General features: G+C 40.7%; 1 protein-coding gene and 2 pseudogenes across 1 annotated transcript; all 3 read left to right on the top strand.

Moving 5' to 3' along the window:
- The window catches only part of Olfr753-ps1 (olfactory receptor 753, pseudogene 1), a 936-nt pseudogene extending 504 nt beyond the window's left edge, over positions 1-432 (top strand).
- Vhl-ps1 (von Hippel-Lindau tumor suppressor-like, pseudogene 1) lies at positions 5385-5781 on the top strand (annotated as a pseudogene).
- On the top strand, positions 18173-19111 carry Olfr93 (olfactory receptor 93). The gene has a single exon (NM_001011813.1). It carries the CDS (start codon positions 18173-18175, stop codon positions 19109-19111), a length of 939 nt encoding a protein of 312 aa, NP_001011813.1.
- The last annotated feature ends 799 nt before the right edge of the window (positions 19112-19910 follow it).

Here is a 19910-nt window from a genome sequence, read left to right as displayed (position 1 = left end):
CACAGGCAGATAGACAACTTTGTGTGTGAAGTCCCATCTCTAATTCAACTCTCTTGTGGAGACATCACATATAATGAGATCCAGATGGCTGTTGCTAGTATCTTCATTGTGGTTGTGCCTCTGAGTCTCATCCTTGTCTCTTATGGTGCCATTGCCAGGGCAGTGCTGAAGATAAGCTCTGCAAAGGGGCGCAGGAAAGCTTTTGGGACCTGTTCCTCCCACCTCATTGTGGTCACTCTCTTCTACAGCTCAGTCATTGCAGTTTATCTGCAGCCCAAAAACCCTTATGCCCGAGAGAGGGGCAAGTTCTTTGGTCTCTTTTATGCAGTGGGTACCCCTATACTCAACCCTCTTGTATATACCCTGAGGAACAAGGAGGTAAAAAGAGCATTCTGGAAGCTGCTAAGGAAAGATGAGGACTCTGAGGAGAGCTGAGGAAGAAATACTTAGCATACTTTCCAAATTAAGATGAATTAGAACCTTTGTTTTAAAAAAAATGAACTTCTGAGTCTACTTACTCTTCCAAGCCACAACAGTAGACCTAGTGAGTGGCAGGCTATAGTGGAGGGGGATGGGTAGTGAGAAGGAGAGAAGCAGAATCAGCAGATGAGTGGGAAGAGTGCTAAGTGTTTCTTCCAAAAGGAAGCATTCTTACCCGGACTGATCAAGGAAACTCATCTGACTCAATAAATTTAGAAGGAAGGAAAAAAAATCTTACAAAACTCAGGAAGTTCATGAAATTTTCAGGACTCTGATGATTCCTCCTTGAGATGGCATAACACGTAAACAATTGGAAGAGAGATACCTCTCCAAAGATCTAGGTGCAAGCAAGTTGTACACCAGACCCTAGTGAAACAACTTACAAGTGTCCTCATCCATGCTTAAGTGAGGCATTTAGATATACAGCTGTAATTTATCACCCATTCTTCTGTAACTACAGTAAACAAACTCATTTGTTGGTCAATCTGGACTTGAATGGAATAATTTATTTGACCTACTTTTGGCACCCTATCTAGGATGAGTTTGTATTTTCTATCATGTGTCTATGGATGAGGGAGAGGAAGAGGAAGACAGAGACACAGAGACAGACAGAGAAACAGGGGGTGTATCTTTTTTTAATGATTATAGATTTTATTCATCTAGACATTAAAAAAAATAGACCAAGACATAAATTTCATTAGAGAACTAAAACACATTTAAAAAGCCAATTAAAAAAGAATTCTCAATCCAGTCCATATAATTTTAGGATAGAGTATGTAATACATTTGTTAGTTGTTGGATTTTGATATAGGTCAGAAGCTGTAACTCTAAGAGGAAGCACTGACAATTTGAAGAGAATCTTCTAATCTGTGGACAGGCTGTAGTTCCAAGTAGACCAGGATCCCTCTCATAGATGTTTCTATACTTTCTAGGACATCAATCTTAATTCAGCACTTGTTTATGGAAGAAGTCTTTTTTTTTTTTTTTTTTTTTGGTTTTTGAGCCTATAGCCTAGCCACTTTTTTCCTTTAAAAAAAATATTTCTGCTCTAAGAATAAAAAAACAAAGACCTATTCCCTGCCCCACCTCCATTTGGCCCTCAAGTGTCTTGCAATTAAATCAAACAAAATGTTAAGTAATCAAACTTTGTTTTTGCTGGATGTTTACTTTGGATAAAATGGTTGGAGTTACAATAATACATTGTACTACAGGTTTAGAAAATAATTTAAGAGAGTAGTTTAAGCTCTGACACACCCTAGATGTAAGGAGGAGAGCCTTCTGCTTAGACTTCCCAGCAGGGATACTTTCTTAACAAAAATAGGTACTTTGGGTGACAAAAATCAGGGGGTGTATCTTAGTTCACATTAAAAAATATAGCTAATATTTATTTCTTTTCCATTCATTTTGTTTCATTTCCACGTTATTTTGTTTACAGGTTCTCAATGTCCTTTGTACATTGTTTTTCTTGCTGTCCATATCATCATTCTATACTTCACGTAGGGTTTTGGGATTTTGTTGTTGTTTGTTGTTTTTTGTTTTGTTTTTAGTTTTTTTCAAGGCAGGCTCTGGCTGTCCTAGAACTCACTCTGTAGACCAGGCTGGCCTCAAACTCACAGAGATCCTCCTGTCTCTGTCTTCATGCACAGGAATTAAAGATGTATGGCACTTTAACACAACATAACCCACAGCATGTGGAGTTTCTTCTATAGTAAAACTAGAAAGAAGCCAGGGAGACTCCCATTTAAAAACAAACAAAAAAACAAACAACAACAACAAAAACTAATCCAGAGAGTTTCCTACTCAAAGATGAGAGAATTCAGAGAATTGATTCTCATTTTGGAAATGCAAGATATACACCTAGAATCAGAACTCTGTCCCTCCCTTGTCCTTTCCTGTGCCTCCAACTCTCTGCCCCTGCTGCCTGGCGGGCAATGACCGACCTATTTTTATCTCATGGAGGCTCTGACTCAGATCTCTACAATCTCTCCACCCATCTTGCTAAGTTTCCACTTGTGGGTCGCTACCATGCTAGCCCCTTGCTTCAAATCCTCCACGGCCTTGTGTTGCATGTCAGGAAAACTCATGCATTGCTCTCTTACCTTTCTCTCTTGAACCCAGACAAGCCACAGCGTGAAGGAAAATGCAACACAAACTTAGTTCAGAAACAATGGTAACTCAGTCTCTGGGTGCAACAACTAAAACCTAATCTTGTAAGCCTTACTAAAATCTAATTCCTTTGGTGGTGAATCCTTGCATATCCACCATGATACCGGGAAACTCTAGCAGCTACATCTTACTCTTATGCTGTCCCCGTTCCAAAAAGACCTAACTCTCCCCTGCTTCCTCTCTTCCTCCATCCAACCCAGAAGTTCCACCTACTTGCCCACCACCAGAGATTGAGTTACCAAAAGACCTTGGATCCCGAAGCAAGAATTACAGGCCATTGTGAACTACCATGTACAAGGGTCCAAACTCCTGTCCTTGGCAAGAGTAGCAAGTGCTCTTATGCACTGAGCCATTTCTCCAGGCCTCTGAATTCTTATTTGCTGATGGTGCAGTTAACATTCCGTGAAAGGGAAAGAGGTGACTGCAATATATCTCAGTGGAAGAACATTTGCCTAGCATGTGAGTCTCTAAGTTGAATTTTCAGCACTAGAAGAAAACATGTGTGTTAAACAGATGATTCAGCCATTAATAGCATGTACTACTCTTATAGAGCTTCCAGTACCCATATCAGAAGGCTCATAACTCAAGACCAGGGAATCTGACACCCCTAGTTGCTATATACACCTGCATATACATATACCTAGTTTTATACACACACACAGAAGTATTAAAAATAATAAAACAAATATTTTTGTGAAATTCAGTAAAGACAGAATGGATGGGTGAGAAGCTTGGGAAAATATCCCTTTAAAAATGTCAATATATTTGAAATAAATAAAACTCACCATTTCAAGAACTGGAGATGATCCAAAAGCATAAAATACATTCCATTTATTCAACATTAAAAAAAATTACTGAGTCTAAGAAAGAATGATATCAGTCTGAGACATGTTAGTAAGGAGCTGGTCCCAGCATGCCTCCAAGGATATCGTGAAACAAGGTTATTCAGATATTCAGACAGGACACAGGGATCAGGAGTTCTGATGAGGATGCAATTGCTGGTGGGATTGCAAGCTGGTACAACCACTCTGGAAATCAGTCTCGTGGTTCCTAAGAAAATTGGATATAGTACTACCAGAAGTCCAGCAATTCCTCTCCTGGGCATATACCCAGAAGATGTTCCAACTTGTAATAAGGACACATGCTCCACTATGTTCATAGCAGCCTTATTTATAATAGTCAGAAGCTGGAAAGAACCCAGATGTCCCTCAACAGAGGAATGGATACAGAAAATGTGGTACACTTACACAATGGAGTACTACTAAAAAGAATGAATTTATGAAATTCTTAGGCAAATGTATGGATCTGAAGGATATCATCCTGAGTGAGGTAACCCAATCAGAAAAGAAAACACATGATATGCATTCACTGATAAGTGGATATTAGCCCAGAAACTTAGAATACCCAAGATACAATATGCAAAACACATGAAACTCAAGAAGAAGGAAGACCAAAGTGTGGATACTTCGTTCCTTCTTAGAATGGGGAACAAAATTCCCATGGAAGGAGTTACAGAGACAAAGTTCGGAGCAGAGCCTGAAGGAAAGACCATCCAGAAATTGCCCCACTTGGGGATCCATCCCATAAACAACCACCAAACGCAGACACTAGGCAGATGCCAACAAATGCCTGCTGACAGGAGCATGATATATCTGTCTCCTGTGCGGCTCTGCCAGTGCCTGGCAAATACAGAAGTGGATGCTCACAACCATCCATTGGACGGAGCACAAGGTCCCCATGAAGGAGCTAGAGAAAGTACTCATGGAGCTGAAGAGGTCTGAAGCCCCATAGGAGGAACAACAATATGAACTAACCAGTACCCCCAGAGCTCCTTGGAACTATACCACCAATCAAAGAAAACACATGGTGGAACTTGTGGCTCTAGCTATATATGTAGCAGAGGATGGCCTAGTCGGTCATCAATGGGAGGAGAGGCCCTTGGTCCTGTGAAGGCTCTATGCCCCAGTATAGTGGAATGCCAGGACCAGGAATGGGAGTGAGTGGGTTGGGGAGTAGGGGGAGGGGGAAGGGGGTAGGGGATTTTTGGAGGGGAAATTAGGAAAGGGGATAACATTTGAAATATAAATAAATAAAATATCTTAAAATTTTTTTAATTCAAAAGAAAGAAAGAAAGAAAGAAAGAAAGAAAGAAAGAAAGAAAGAAAGAAAGAAAGAAAGAGAAAAAAGAAAGGAGAAGGGGAGTGGGAAGGAGGGCAGGGGAGACGGGAGGGGAGGGGAGGTGGGGAGAGGAGACGGGAGTGGGGAGAAGAGGGGAGGGGAGGAGAATAGAGAAGAGGAAGAGGAAGAGGAAGAGAAGAGAAGAGAAGAGAAGAGAAGAGAAGAGAAGAGAAGAGAAGAGAAGAGAAGAGAGAAGAGGAAGAGGAGCTTGTTTGCCAAGTTGATGCTGTGTGTTCTGGCAAGGTCCCAAGTCCTGAGAAAGTTAAATTTGTCTACCTGAAAGCCGGGATAGCACACCTTCCCAGCCTGCTCTTCCTGGAGCTATGGGCAGGGACCCGAAGAACTAGTCAGAGCGCCTGAGTCCTGGTATGAAAAACCCGCGTGCACTGTGGCTGCTGCTGCTGAGTCCTATAGGGGGGTGACCCGGGCAGAGGAATTCTAGACCCGACCTCGTCTTGGGGTTGAACCCAGAAGACTCCCGGGGACCTATGGCTGGAGGGCGGCCACCACCCTCACTGCGCTCAGCGATGGTAAACCTGCATATCTGTCCTGCATGGTGGTCTGGGACCGCAGTCCACGCTTGGTGCAGCCCCTGTGGCTTGATTTTCAAGGTGAACCACAGCCCTTCCAGACGCTGCTGCCGGGCACCAGTCTCCACATCAACAGCTACCGAGGTCACCCGTGGCTCTTCATGGATGCAAGGACGAACGACAGACTCCTGGTTAACCGAACTGAGTTATTTGTGCCATCTCTTAACGTTGATGAGCAGCCTGCTCTGGCCAACATCATGCTGCCGGTATATATGCTGAAAGAGCAGTGCCTTCAGGTTGTGAGAAGCCTGGTCAGCCCCGAGAACTAAGGAGACTGGATTATTGTCTGGTCACTCTATGAAGATTTGGAAGACTATCCCAACGTGAAGACCTGGAATGACTTAGCCAAGAACACATTGAAAATCAGTGATTACTAGAAAAGGCGTTCAAAGAAAATCACTGAAGAACTTGTGATGGTATTGATGAGTCTTGATCTAGATATGCAACTGGTCACTTATCCTTTAAAAATACTATTTCATCCTTGTAATTAAAAGGAAAGCTAACTGGAGACTGGAGGGTAGCTCAGTGGTAGAGCATTTGCTAGCCAATGCAAAGCCTTGTGCTCAATAATTTCAAAAGTAATGGTATCACAAAATGCCACTTAATATATGTACTTTCCAGAAGCACCAGGAGAAATGTTGTGTTTTTTCCTCCTAGTAACTCAGAAAAATTTGAGTGTAGGATTTTTGTATAGATGAATATGAAATTTAGTGTATTCAGTAGAAAGTAGTCACATCTCAATACATGCATTGTGGTAGCAACCTACCCCTCTCCCCTTCTTTGGAAAGACCAACACCCTTGATGTAGAAATGAGAATTTGTATCTGAGGCCCAAGCCCCTATTACGTCAGAAATCTTCAGTTAGTGGTTTTAGTGAACAAACAGTGAATGCTTTAATAGACAGGCTCAGGACGGTGAGCATCTTTGGTTGGGAAGAGGAAGTTAATGTAAAATGCACTAAGCAAACATCATAAATGAAGCTGTTTTTATGGAAAATGTTTTTGTTCATTGTTCAAGGCTTGATTTTCTTAGTCCATTCAGTTTGCAGTAGTTTTTTTTTTTTTTTTTTTTTTTTTTTTAGTTTTGTTTGTAAACCAAGATTGCCTTTCCACAGTTACTGAGGTAACAGTAACTTATCTACACAGAGAGCAGCTTTGCTCCTGTATAACTGTAGTCTCATGGACTGTAAATAAATTGTTGCCAAGTCTGAGTCTCCTTTTTCTTTCTTTCTTTCTTTCTATGAATCCATGGAATCCCACGTGGTTCAGTACTTTTGTCAGCAGGGTTTGCGTATACTTTTCTTCTAGCTAGAAAGAGATCAAAGCTAGAAAGGGCATCTTCAGAAAGGGCATCTTCAGCGCAGTTGCCCTTAACTGTGGGTTTGTAGGGTATTCTGGAATGTTTTACAGTTAAATAAATGTTCATTCCTGCTACATCCACTCCAGTAATGACAAGCATGACAGGCCCCGAAAACCTGGGTGCTGTCCCGAGGCGAAAAGTTCACAGAAACTTAGTCTCCTGGAATCGTGGCATCCTGTATAAAGAATGCTCCAATGTCCTTGCTTCAGTTGATAAACGGATCTGTGTGCTTTCCCTTAATATTGCTTTATTACAAGTGCTCCTAAGGATTGATATTTTGACATAGCTAATTTAGATTCTAGGCAGTCCTTGATACGATCTTGGGCATGGATAGCTAAGTCACTGCCCTACAGAGTTTACCATTATCTAGGAAGAAGGAAGTTTGTGACCTAAAGAGGAACCAGGGTAGATACTTAAAACTATAGATAGTTGAGTTACACCCATACACAAGTATTTACAATGACCTAGGGGGAAGGTGGTCTATACAATAGACTAGAATAGGAACTATGGCAAGGGCACGAAGTCCTTGCCTCTGGCTTCTAAGATTAAGTGGGCCTTAGGTGGAGCTGTTTTTGATCCTAGTTGTTAACATTGAATTTTATGCCAGTTGGTTCCTGACAGTTCTTCCATGTTTGTATTCCTCTGTTCTGTGTAAGAATCCAGTAACCTCTTTGTACCTAGCCGGTGTGTCACCCAACTTCCCTATTTTCTTCTGTATAAAAAGTTTGGTGCTCGATTTGACAAATTACATTCAGATCCACACTCCCTCGTGTTGAGTCTGTCTGTCAATTCCCACTGACTCCTTGTCCACCTGCAACCAGAGACCCGTTCCACACAGACAAGGACCAAAGGGGATCTGCAGCATATTCCTGGGCTGGTGAGATGGCTCAGCAGTTAAGAGCACCGACTGCTCTTCCAAAGGTCCTGAGTTCAAATCCCAGCACCAACATGGTGGCTCACAACCATCCATAACAAAAATCTGATGCCCTCTTCTGGAGTGTCTGAAGACAGCTACAGTGTACACACATATAACAAATAAATAAATAAATAAATAAATAAATAAATAAATAAATAAATAAATAAATCTTTTAAAAAATGTTCATTACCTTCCTTATAGTCTTGACTTCATATGTTTATTCATTAACATCATACTTTTATTAAATTTGCATTTTATTTGTGTGACCCTTTCTACTTTCTAGCATTATAACAATCTTTTTCACATTGTCATTAGCTTTTCATAAACGTCAGTGTTATAGTTCCACTTGTAATTAATGGGATTTCATCACATTTCCTGGCAGCTGCTACAACTGTCCCTTAAGACACCAAAGAAACAGTGTAGAGATTCTACAATCTACGAAAATATGAACATCCAGTTATACACTCAGACTATTAAAGTATGACTATTAAAATGACTTTATAGTTAAAATAGTTAAAAATGACTATTCAGTATGACTGTGGATCATACCTGAAACATCCACTATGATGTGGACCTCATATCCTAAAACTGATGGCTGACAGGAAGAATAATTGCCTGTATCAAATGAGGGTTAGACAGATGTCTACATATACACAAGTGTATACACACACACACATGAGCAATGTGGACATTTGTAGAAATCAGAGAACTGAAACAATGTCTAGATGCTGGGTAGAGGGAAACAATGTGACTCAGGTTATCCCTGGTAACAAAAGGAGTGGGTGACTTTCTGACTTATTCTAGTAATTCTATTGCTGGCACACTTTCTCCAGAGAGTCTCCTGCCCCTTCTATCATAATTACTAGCTAACTATCTGTGGGCTGTGGAACCCCTGGGTCTCAGCTGAATTAATGAGATGTTTCTCTCCATAGGAGAGGAGTCCTGGGATCTGGGGTCCCTCTCTCTACCACATACCTAATGTCAGGCTTTCCACCAGCAGGGCCACTGAAACAGACTGTTTGCCAAAACCTTGCTAATTAAGAGATGCCTCTTCCCCACTTGGCCTCATTTTACTTCTTAGAAAAGGCAGCAGACTGTGGTTGGTGAAGTGGTCAGTTCATCTGTGTTTACACATGAACTCTGGCACTTACCACTATATTGCAGTAACCTAGCAGATTAAACTTCCTTTGTTAACTTGTCATATCAAAAGGAAGATACTCATATGATGTAGGGTTGTAAGGGACAATGCTGACAGCTTGGCTGGACGGATTTAGAGTCCTCATTTAGTTTTTGCTCTGTTTATTAGTACAAATACTCCTGGCAAGGAAGATTCTAGGTAATCATGATTGAAAAGCTCATAAAAACCTGATAATTGAAGAATCAAGTAAGGTACCTCTAACAAAAACACAGGGTGTGTCCTTTAAAAACACTGGCTGCAAAGTTGAATGATCCTTACTTCAATCAGAGATCAAGCTGACCCTTCAGAGACCATCCTTCTTTCTTAGTTTGAGTTTTCTTCTTGATGTCCATGCAGAAAAGAGGCACCCATTAAAAATTTTATCATGGACAATTGCTGGCAACCAAAATACTCCTCCAGTTGAAGGTAAGTAGAGTGTTAGCCTTTCTCTCACATTATATCAGTTTCCATGTGTCCTAAACAATAGACCCACAGATAGGGAATTAAAGGGGATGAGGGATTTTTATCTGCTTGCTTTGGGGGTTGTTTTTTATTGGTTTTGCTTTTGAAGAAAATGTACCCCAGGCTGATCCCAAACACAAATATCACATGCTGCTGCTTCTTGAGCACCAAGATTCCAGGTACTAGGCACTAATACAAACAGAGTAACTTACCAGCTGCTGATCTGATGGCCTCACTCGCTTGTATTTTGGACAGGAAAATGCCACAGTCTGTCATAGCTCCTTCTGTACTCCCCCAGGTGTGGGAAATTTTCTGTAACACTAACTTGGTTCCCAACATTTGTCATGTGGGCAACCTTAGAAACCTTACTTGCCCTGAAACTGTTCACTGTAAAGATTCACGGTAAAATTGATAAGATCTTTGCAGGGCTGATATGGAAACTAGGTGTTCAGGGAGCTGTTTGCCGTACACGGCACATGTGAAGCACTCCATAATTGGAAAGTGTTAAAAGCAAAAGCAAGGAATGATTGCCAGACCTTCAGCAAGCACTTCAGGTGACCAGTCCCATCTTGTAGTACCAGAAGCAGAAAAATTCACAGACAAATAAATGCATGATTTAGAATGATGCAAACTAGGAAAAACAATGGTAAGCATAATTCATCAAAAGACAGAAAAAGGTGGCCCCACTAAAGAAGATAAACTCTAAAGAGATCCAGAAATCAGATAGAGAAAAGAAGAGCCATGGGAAGAGCCAAGTTAGAGACAGGGTCAGTAAGGACAATAATCAAATGGAGATGGGTGTCGCTAAGGACACATACTAAAATTTGTAAATAAGGAAAGCAAATGAGGATTGGCTGCTGTCACAGGATTAAGTTGGGATAATGAGGTAGTTGGTTCTGGTCTGGCCATTTGACTGGTAAGGGCACTTTTAAAACAATGAATTCATATGGGAGACAGCTCAGTTGGTAATGTGCTGTGTGGGCTGCATGCTCATGAAAACCAGAGCTGAGAGCCCAACACGCATGTAAAGAGCCAAGAACAATGTTCATACATATTAAGCCAGCATGAGAAGGCAGAGACAGAAGGAACCTTTGGGCTTAATGGCAAGCAAATCTAGCCAAATTACTGAGCTCACAAAAACACAAGATAGACTGCAACTGAGAAAAACACTGAACATCAACCTCTGGCCTCCCACAGGGTTACACATACATGTGTGCATGAGAACACACACACACACAGAGAGACACACACAAATTACATACTGTCAAAGGATAACTTTTACATTCTATGAAGTACATCTCAAAAAAGAAAACAGTTGGGTGTGCTGTAATTCCCACATTTCTGCAGTAGAGACTGGAGAACCAGGAGTTTAAAGTCACTCTTTAAACTAAGAGTTTGAGAACAACCTGGACTACATGAAACCCTGACCTCAAAGGGGAAAAAAAATGAGGCCAACCCAATGAAGTGGTTAAAAGTGTGTCTATCAATCCCTATGAAATGCATTAAATTCCATGGACCATCTTGATAGATTTAAAGCAATTCCCATAGTTGTATTCTGACCTCAACACATATACTGTCTCACACACACACACACACACACACACACACACACACACACACACAAATAAATGCAGTGTATATTAACGAGGTCTATTTATTTTATATCATGTATATTAGTATTTTGCCTGCATGTGTGTATGTAACTACATGGCTTGGTATAAGCCACCACGTGGATACTGGGAACTGGCCTAGGGCCCTCTGCAAGAAAAGCACATGCCCTTAACAATGGGGCCATCACTCCAGCCCCCATACTTCCCCCAAATATGCCCTTCATCTTATGAATTCTTTACTTTCATTCACCCCATACAACCCACATGGCAGACATTTCTATCTGTGTCTTTTAATAATGCAACTGTGAGCCACAGTGATTTTAACAAGCCACTCTAACCTCCTGCCTGTTAACTTCTCATGAGGACTGAGTAATTGATCCAATGCTACTTCCTAACCAGGGCAGCTGTTTAGTTAGATGATTAAAGAAGCCAAGACAAGAGAAATAGTCTGTTATGCATGCATGGAGCCACATAAAGGAAAATCTCTCACGTGCATAACACATTCTTTTTTTCTTTGTTTTGTTTTGTTTTTTTGAGACAGGGTTTCTCTGTATAGCCCTGGCTGTCCTGGAACTCACTTTGTAGACCAGGCTGGCCTCGAACTCAGAAATCCGCCTGCCTCTGCCTCCCGCACGGCTTGTATAACACATTCTAAGCCAAGTTTGGTAGCTCACACTTACAACTCCAGCACTCCAGAAGCTGATGCAGGAAGATTGTCCAGACTCAATGGTGAGCCTGTACACCAAAACAAAATGCTATTTCAACTTTTTCCTTTTTTTAATAGATATTTTCTTTATTTACATTTTAAATACTATCCCCTTTCCTAGATTTGCCTCTGAAAATCACCTATTGCCTCCCCCCACTCCCTGCTCCCCAACCCACCCACTCCCATTCCTGGTCCTGGCATTCCCCTATACTGGGGCATAGAGACTTCACAGGACCAAGGGCCTCTCCTCCCACTGATGACTGACTAGGCCATCCTCTGCTACATATGTAGCTAGAGCCACAAGTTTCAACATTTGTTTTCTTTAACTGGTGGTATAATTCCAAGGAGCTCTGGGGGGGTACTGATTAGTTCATATTGTTGTTCCTCCTATGGGGCTTCAGACCCCTTCACCTTCCTGGATACTGTCTTTAGCTCCTTCATCGGGGACCTTGTGCTCCTTCCAACTGTGAGCATCCACTTCTGTATTTGCCAGGCACTGGCAGAGCCTCACAGAAGATAGCTACATCAGGCTCCTGTCAACAGGCTATTGTTGGCATATGCAATAGTGTCTGGGATTGGTGGTTGTATATGGGACAGACCCCTGGGTGGGGCGGTATCTGGATGGTCTTTTCTTTCATCTCAGCTCCAAACTTTGTCTCTGTAACTTGTTACATGGGTATTTTGTTCCCCATTCTAAGAAGGAATGAAGTATCCACATTTTGGTCTTCCTTCTTCTTGAGTTTCATGTGTTTTGCAAATTGTATCTTGGGTAGTCTAATTTTCTGGGTTAATATCCACTTATAAGTGAGTGCATATCATGTATGTTCTTTTCTGATTGGTTTACCTCACTCAGAATGATATCCTCCAGATCCATTCATTTGCCTAAGAATTTCATAAATTGATTGTTTTTGAGAGCTGAGTAGTACTCCATTGTGTAAATGTACACATTTTCTGTATCCATTCCTCTGTTGAGGGACATCTGGATTCTTTCAAGCTTCTGGCTATTATAAATATGGCTTCTATGATCATAGTGGAGCATGTGTCCCTATTACTTGTTAGAACATATTCTGGGTATATGCTCAGGAGAGGAATTGCTGGATCCTCCAGTAACACTATGTCCAATTTTCTGAGGAACTGCCAAACTGATTTCCAGAATGTTTGTACCAGCTTGCAATTCCATCAGCAATGGAGGAGTGTTCCTCTTTCTCCACATCCTCAACAGCATCTGCTGTCACCTGAATTTTTGATCTTAGCCATTCTGACTGGTGTGAGGTGGAATCTCAGGGTTTTTTTTCAAATTGTATTAGATATTTTCATCATTTACATTTCAAATGCTATCCCAAAAGTCTCCTATACCCTCCCCTTCCCTGATTCCCTATCCACCCTCTCCCACTTCTTGGCCCCGGCATTCCCCTGTACTGGGGCATATAAGGTTTACAAGTCCAAAGGGCCTCTCTTCCAAATGATGGCCGACTAGGCCATCTTCTGCTACATATGCAGCTAGACACATGAGCTCTGGGAGTACTGTTTATTTCATATTGTTGTTCCACCTATTGGGTTGCAGACCCCTTGAGCTCCTTGGCTACTTTCCCTAGCTACTCCATTAGGAGCCCTGTGTTCCATCCAATAGATGACTGTGAGCATCCACTTCTGTGTGTGCCAGGCACTAGAATAGTTTTGGTTTGCATTTTCCTGATGATTAAGGAAATTGAACATTTTTCCCAGTGCTTCTAAGCCATTCGGTATTCCTCAGTAGAGAATTCTTTATTTAGCTCTATAACACATTTTGTAATGTGGTTATTTGATTTTCTGGAGTCCAGCTTCTTGAGTTCTTTGTATATATTGGATATTAGTCACCTATCTGATTTAGGATTGGTAAAGATCCTTTCCCAATCAGTTGGTGACCTTTTTGTCTTATTGACATTGTCATTTGCCTTACAGAAGCTTCGCATTTTATGAGGTCCCATTTGTCAGTTCTTGATCTTACAGCACAAGCCATTGCTGTTCTGTTCAAGAGTTTTTCCCCTATACCCATATCTTTGAGGCTTTTCCCCACTTTTTCCTCTATAAGGTTCAGTGTCTCTGGTTTTATGTGGAGTTCCTTGATTCACTTAGACTTGACCTTAGTACAACGAGATAAGAATGGATCAATTCCCATTCTTCTACATGATGACTGACAGGTGTGCCAGCACCATTTGTTGAAAATGCTGTCTTTTTTCCACTGGATAGTTTTAGCTCCCTTGTCAAGATCAAGTGACCATATGTGTGTGGTTTCCTTTCTGAGTCTTAAATTCTATTCCAGTTATCTACCTGTCTGTTGCTGTACCACTACCATGCAGTTTTTATCACAATTGCTCTGTAGTACAGCTTTAGGTCAGGCATGGTGATACTACCAGAGGTTCTTTTATCCTTGAGAAGAGTTTTTGCTATCCTTGGTTTTGGTTTTTGTTGTTGTTGTTGGTTTTTTTTTTTTGTTTGTTTGTTTTTTGTCCTTCCAGATGAATTTGCAAATTACCCTTTCTAACTCGTTGAAGAATTGAGTTGGAATTTTGATGGGGATTGCATTGAATCTGTAGATTGCTTTTGGCAAGATAGCCATTTTTACTACATTGATCCCACCAATCCATGAGCATGGGAGATCTTTCCATGTTCTGAGATCTTCTTTGGTTTCTTTCTTCAGAGACTTGAAGTTCTTATCATACAGATATTTCACTTCCTTCGTTTGAGTCACTCCAAGGTATTTTATATTATTTGTGACTATTTGTGAAGGGTGTTCTTTCCTTAATTTCTTTCTCAGCCTGTTAATCCTTGGTGTAGAGGTAGGCCACTGATTTGTTTGAGTTACTTTTATATCCATCTACTTTAGTGAAGTTGTATCAGGTTAAGGAGTTCTCTGGTGAAATTTTTAGAGTCACTTATATATGCTATCATATCATCTGCAAATAGTGATATTTTGAATTCTTCCTTTCCAATGTGTATCCTCTTGATCTCCTTTTGTTGTCTAACTGCTCTGACTAGGACTTCAAGTACTATATTGAGTAGGTAGGGAGAAAGTGGGAAACCTTGTCTAGTCCCTGATTTTAGTGGAATTGCTTCCAGCTTCTCTCCATTTACTTTGATGTTGGCTACTGGTTTGCTGTAGATTGCTTTTATTATGTTTAGGTATGGACTTTGAATTCCTGATCTTTCCATGACTTTTATCATGAATGGGTGTTGGATTTTGTCAAATGCTTTCTCAGCATCTAATGAGATGATCATGTGGTTTTTGTCTTTGAGTTTGTTTATATAGTGGATTATGTTGATGGACTTACATATATTAAACCATCCCTGCATCCCTGGAATGTGCCTACTTGATCATGATGGATGATTGTTTCGATGTGTTCTTGGATTCAGTTAGCGAGAATTTTATTGAGTATTTTTGCATGGATATTCATAAGGGAAATTGGTCTGAAGTTCTCTTTCTTTGTTGGCTCTTTGTTTGGTTTGGGTATCAGAGTAATTATGGCTCCATAGAATGAATTGTATAGAGTACCTTCTGATTCTATTTTGTGAAATAGTTTGAGGAGAATTGGAATTAGGTCTTCTTTGAAGGTCTGCTAAAACTCTGCACTAAACTCCTCTGGTCCTGGGCTTTGTTTTTGGTTGGGAGACTATTGATGACTGCTTCTATTACTTTAGGGGATATGGGGCTATTTAGATTGTTAAATCATCCAGGTCTTCCAGTTTTGTTGAGTATAGCCTTTTGTAGTATGATCTGATGATGTTTTGGATTCGCTCAGGTTCTGTTCTTATGTCTCCCTTCTCATTTCTGATTATGTTAATTAGGATACTATCCCTATGCCTCTAGTTAGTGTGGCTAAGGGTTTATCTATCGTGTTGATTTTCTAAAAAAAAAAACACCTTCTGGTTTGGTTGATTCTTTGTATGGTTCTTTTTGTTTCTATTTGGTTGATTACAGCCCTAAGTTTGATTATTTCCTGCCGTCTACTCCTCTTGGGTGAATTTGCTTGCCTTTGTTCTAGAGCTTTTAGGTGTGCTGGCAAGCTGCTAGTGTGTGCTCTCTCTAGTTTATTTTTGGTGACACTCAGAGCTATCAGTTTTCCTCTTAGGACTGCTTTCATTGTGTCACCTAAGTTTGGATATGTTGTGGCTTCATTTTCATTAAACTCTAAAAAGTCTTTAATTTCTTTCTTTATTTCTTCCTTGACCAAGTTATAATTGAGTAGAGTGTTGTTCAGCTTCCATGTCAATGTTGGCTTTCTATTATTTCTGTCGTTATTGAAGATCAGCTTTAATCCATGGTGATCTGATAGGATGCGTGAGATAATTTCAATATTTTTGTATCTGTTGAGGCCTGTTTTGTGACATTACATGGTCAGTTTTGGAGAAGGTACTATGAGGTGCTGAGAAAAAGGTATAAGTTTTTCTCTTAAGATAAAATGTTCTGTAGATATCTGTTAAATCCATTTGTTTCATAACTTCTGTTAGTTTCATTTTATCTCTGTTTAGATTCTGATTCCAGGATCTGTCCACTGATGAGAGTGGGGTGTTAAAGTCTCTCACTGTTATTATGTGTGGTGTAATGTATCATTTGAGCTTTACTAAAGTTTCTTTAGTGATTGTGGATGCCCTTGCATTTGGAGCTTAGATATTTAGAATTGAGAGTTCATCTTGTAAAATTTTACCTTTGATGAAGATGAAGTGCCCCTCCTTGTCTTTTTTAAAAAACTTTGGGTTGGAAGTCTATTTTATTTTATATTATAATGATTACTTCAGCTTGTTTCTTCAGACCATTTGTTTGGAAAATTGAACTCCAGCCTTTTATTCTGAGATAGTGTCTGTCTTTGTCCTTGAGGTGGGTTTCCTGTAAGCAGAAAAATGTTGGATCCTCTTTAGTAGTCAGTCTCTTAGTTTATGTCTTTTTATTGGGGAATTGAGTCCATTGATATGAAGAGATATTAAGGAAAAGTAATTGTTACTTCCTGTTATTTTTGTTGTTACAGTTGGGATTCTGTTCTTGCTGCTCTCCTCTTTTAGGTTTGTTGAAGGGTTACTTTCTTGTTTTTCCTAGGACATAATTTTCCTACTTGTATTGGTGTTTTCCTGTTATTATCCTTTGAAAGGCTGGATTTATGGAAAGATATTGTGTGAATTTGTTTTTGTCATGGAATACTTGGTTTCTCCATCTATGGTAATTGAGAGTTTTGCTGGGTATAGTAGCCTGGGCTGGCTGCACTCGATTTATCTGATTGGAGCCTGTTGATTCAGGACTCCAGAGTCCAGCTTTCTCTGTGATTCTGTGATTCCAGGATCCTGTGAACCTGAGATTCTGGGTGTGTCAGAGTTCTTGGCAGTCAAGCTTCCTCTGAGACCCTGAGATCCTGGTGTAACCAAGCTCCTGTTATCCTGGTATCCTGGAATCCTAAGATCTTGGGCATGTTATAGGGCCTGGAAGAGGTGTCTCCTCTAGGGATCATGGGGCTGTCTGGTGTATTTGAAACCAAGGAATACCAGCACTGATCAGAAGGAACCAGAGCTGCTTGTCAAGCAATGCTGTGTCCTTGCTTCTGCTGTCACAGGCCCGTGACAATTGGTTTGGAACAGATGTTGTGTTCCACTCACTAGTGATCCTAATATCCTGGACATGCTAGGACTCCTGCAGCCTGGAGAGTCCTCTAGGGACCATGGGACTGTCTGCCGAGTTGGCACCCAAGGTGGTCCCGAGCTACCTTCAAATTAACAAAAACAAAAAGACGTATTCTGTCTCTGATGAGTTACCTTACAAAATTAAGGTATAAAATAAAATACTTCTAGTCATGCCAAACAGTATCCACCAAGTCAACACAAAAATAATAAGACATCAAAACTAACAGATATACAACCTGAAAATTCATTCAAACTAATTGGTTTTAATTTCTATTATTCATCTTTATTTATTTAGCTGTGTTTATTTTGGTAAAGTATATATATATATATATATATATATATATATATATATATATATATATATAAACTATATATATATATAAACTACAGTTCATGCTTGACAGATTTCTTCCTCAAAGGTGTATCCTCAGACCTAAAACACAGAATTTAGCTACTTCCTCCAAGAGATAATAGGCAATGAGATAGCACTGAGGAAAACCAGAAAAACACTGAGAACATAAGGCTCTCAACACATTTCTACCGAAACAGTGAAGGAGTTGATACACCCATCTGAAATCCACATTCTCCATCATTAACCAGAAAGTCAGAGGCACTAGTAAGAGGATCTACCCAACCTCCACCACATTCTTCATTTCTTTGTGGCAACTAAACAGGTAAAAGGCAGGTGAGACAGGTAAAGGCAAGGACCTACTTGGTGATGGGTTTGGAAGTAAACATTGTGAGAGCAGAGGAAGAAGAAAAATGTCCACCTGGCATGTCATGACAATGTCCTGAGAAGCACAAAAAGGGCACGGCATTGTCACCAGGTCCTTTGTACCACACTAAGCTGACAGTCTCATTCCTCCAACTAGATACAGAGACCATGGTCAACCAGAGCACCCCCGTGGGCTTCCTCCTCCTGGGCTTCTCTGAACACCCACAACTGGAAAAGGTTCTCTTCGTCGTTGTCTTGTGCTCCTACCTCCTCACCCTCCTAGGAAACACACTCATCCTCCTGCTGTCCACCCTGGACCCCAGGCTCCACTCTCCAATGTACTTCTTCCTCTCTAACCTCTCCTTCTTGGACCTCTGCTTCACCACAACCTGTGTTCCCCAGATGTTGTTCAACCTCTGGGGCCCCACAAAGACCATCAGCTTCCTGGGATGCTCTGTCCAGCTCTTCATCTTCATGCTCCTGGGGACAACAGAGTGCATCCTGTTGACAGTAATGGCCTTTGACCGCTATGTGGCTGTCTGTCAGCCCCTGCACTATGCCACCATAATCCACCCCCGCCTATGTCGCCAGTTGGCAGGTGTGGCCTGGGCTATAGGTTTGGTCCAATCCATAGTTCAAATACCACCCACCCTCACACTGCCCTTCTGTTCCCATAGGCAAATAGATGACTTTCTGTGTGAAGTCCCATCTCTAATCCGACTCTCTTGTGGGGACACCACTTTTAATGAGATTCAGTTGTCAGTTGCAGGTGTCATCTTCCTGCTTGTACCTCTGAGCCTCATCATTGTCTCTTATGGTGTCATTGCCAGGGCTGTACTAAAAACTAACTCTTCAAAAGGGCGCAGAAAAGCTTTTGGGACCTGTTCATCCCACCTCATTGTGGTTACCCTCTTTTACAGCTCAGTCATTGCTGTCTATCTGCAGCCCAAAAATCCCTATGCCCAAGAGAGAAGCAAGTTCTTTGGTCTCTTTTATGCAGTGGGTACTCCCACACTCAACCCTCTTGTATATACCCTGAGGAACAAGGAGGTAAAGAGGGCATTCTGGAGGCTGCTGGGGAAGGATGCGGCTTCTGGAAGAAACTAAGGGCAAATACTTGTGTGATTTCTGAATTACAAAGTTTCTTCATGATATGTATATTGTATTTATATATTTGTGCATATATGTGTAACAATAAGGAAGAAGAAGAAGAAGAAGAAGAAGAAGAAGAAGAAGAAGAAGAAGAAGAAGAAGAAGAAGAAGAAGAAGAAGAAGAAGAAGAAGAAGAATAGGAGGAGGCTATCTATAGACTTGAGAGGAAGTCGTGTGAGGACGTGTGAGGGAAGAACCCAGAAGGGGGCTGGAGGGAGAAAAGAAAGGTAGAGAGAAAATGATACAATTCTATTTTAATTAAAAGTTATTTTTGGAAAAAAATTAAATCTTAAATTGCCAAGGCAACACACCTAATTGACACTTCAGTGTGACTATAAAGCCAAAGAGAGGGAGAGAGAAATATTCATGTCCTTTATAGACTTTAAGTTCAAACATTATTTACTCTTGATATTTTCTGTTTTCCATTGTATTTTCACTGTCTTTGTTTCTATAAATTCTCAAACTCTTTCATGGTGTTTTCTGGATATATCTTCTCTCTCCAGTTGTTATATCTGTGTAGTGAAGTCACATGTCTGCATGTGCCATGCAAGCAAAGGCTTAGGATACAGCAAATATGAGAGTTGGAGGATGCCGTTTGATCCTCTTACAATGTGAGAGAAAGTGATAATCTAGTGACTTCTTAAGTCTTGGTTTGTCATCTATCTATCTATCCATCGATCAATCTATCATATATCTATCCATCTATCTGCCATCTACCTATCTATAGCTATCATCTATCTATCTATCTATCTAT

Source organism: Mus musculus, chromosome 17 (genome assembly GCF_000001635.26).
Source record: "Mus musculus strain C57BL/6J chromosome 17, GRCm38.p6 C57BL/6J".
Classification (NCBI taxonomy): Eukaryota; Metazoa; Chordata; class Mammalia; order Rodentia; family Muridae; genus Mus; species Mus musculus.
Note: the sequence above shows the minus strand (reverse complement) of the source record. Positions and strands in the feature narration are given on the sequence as shown.

Bases quoted from the DNA above. Each gene is read 5' to 3' on its own strand.
- Olfr93 (NM_001011813.1), top strand. From the start codon at position 18,173: ATGGTCAACCAGAGCACCCCCGTGGGCTTCCTCCTCCTGGGCTTCTCT.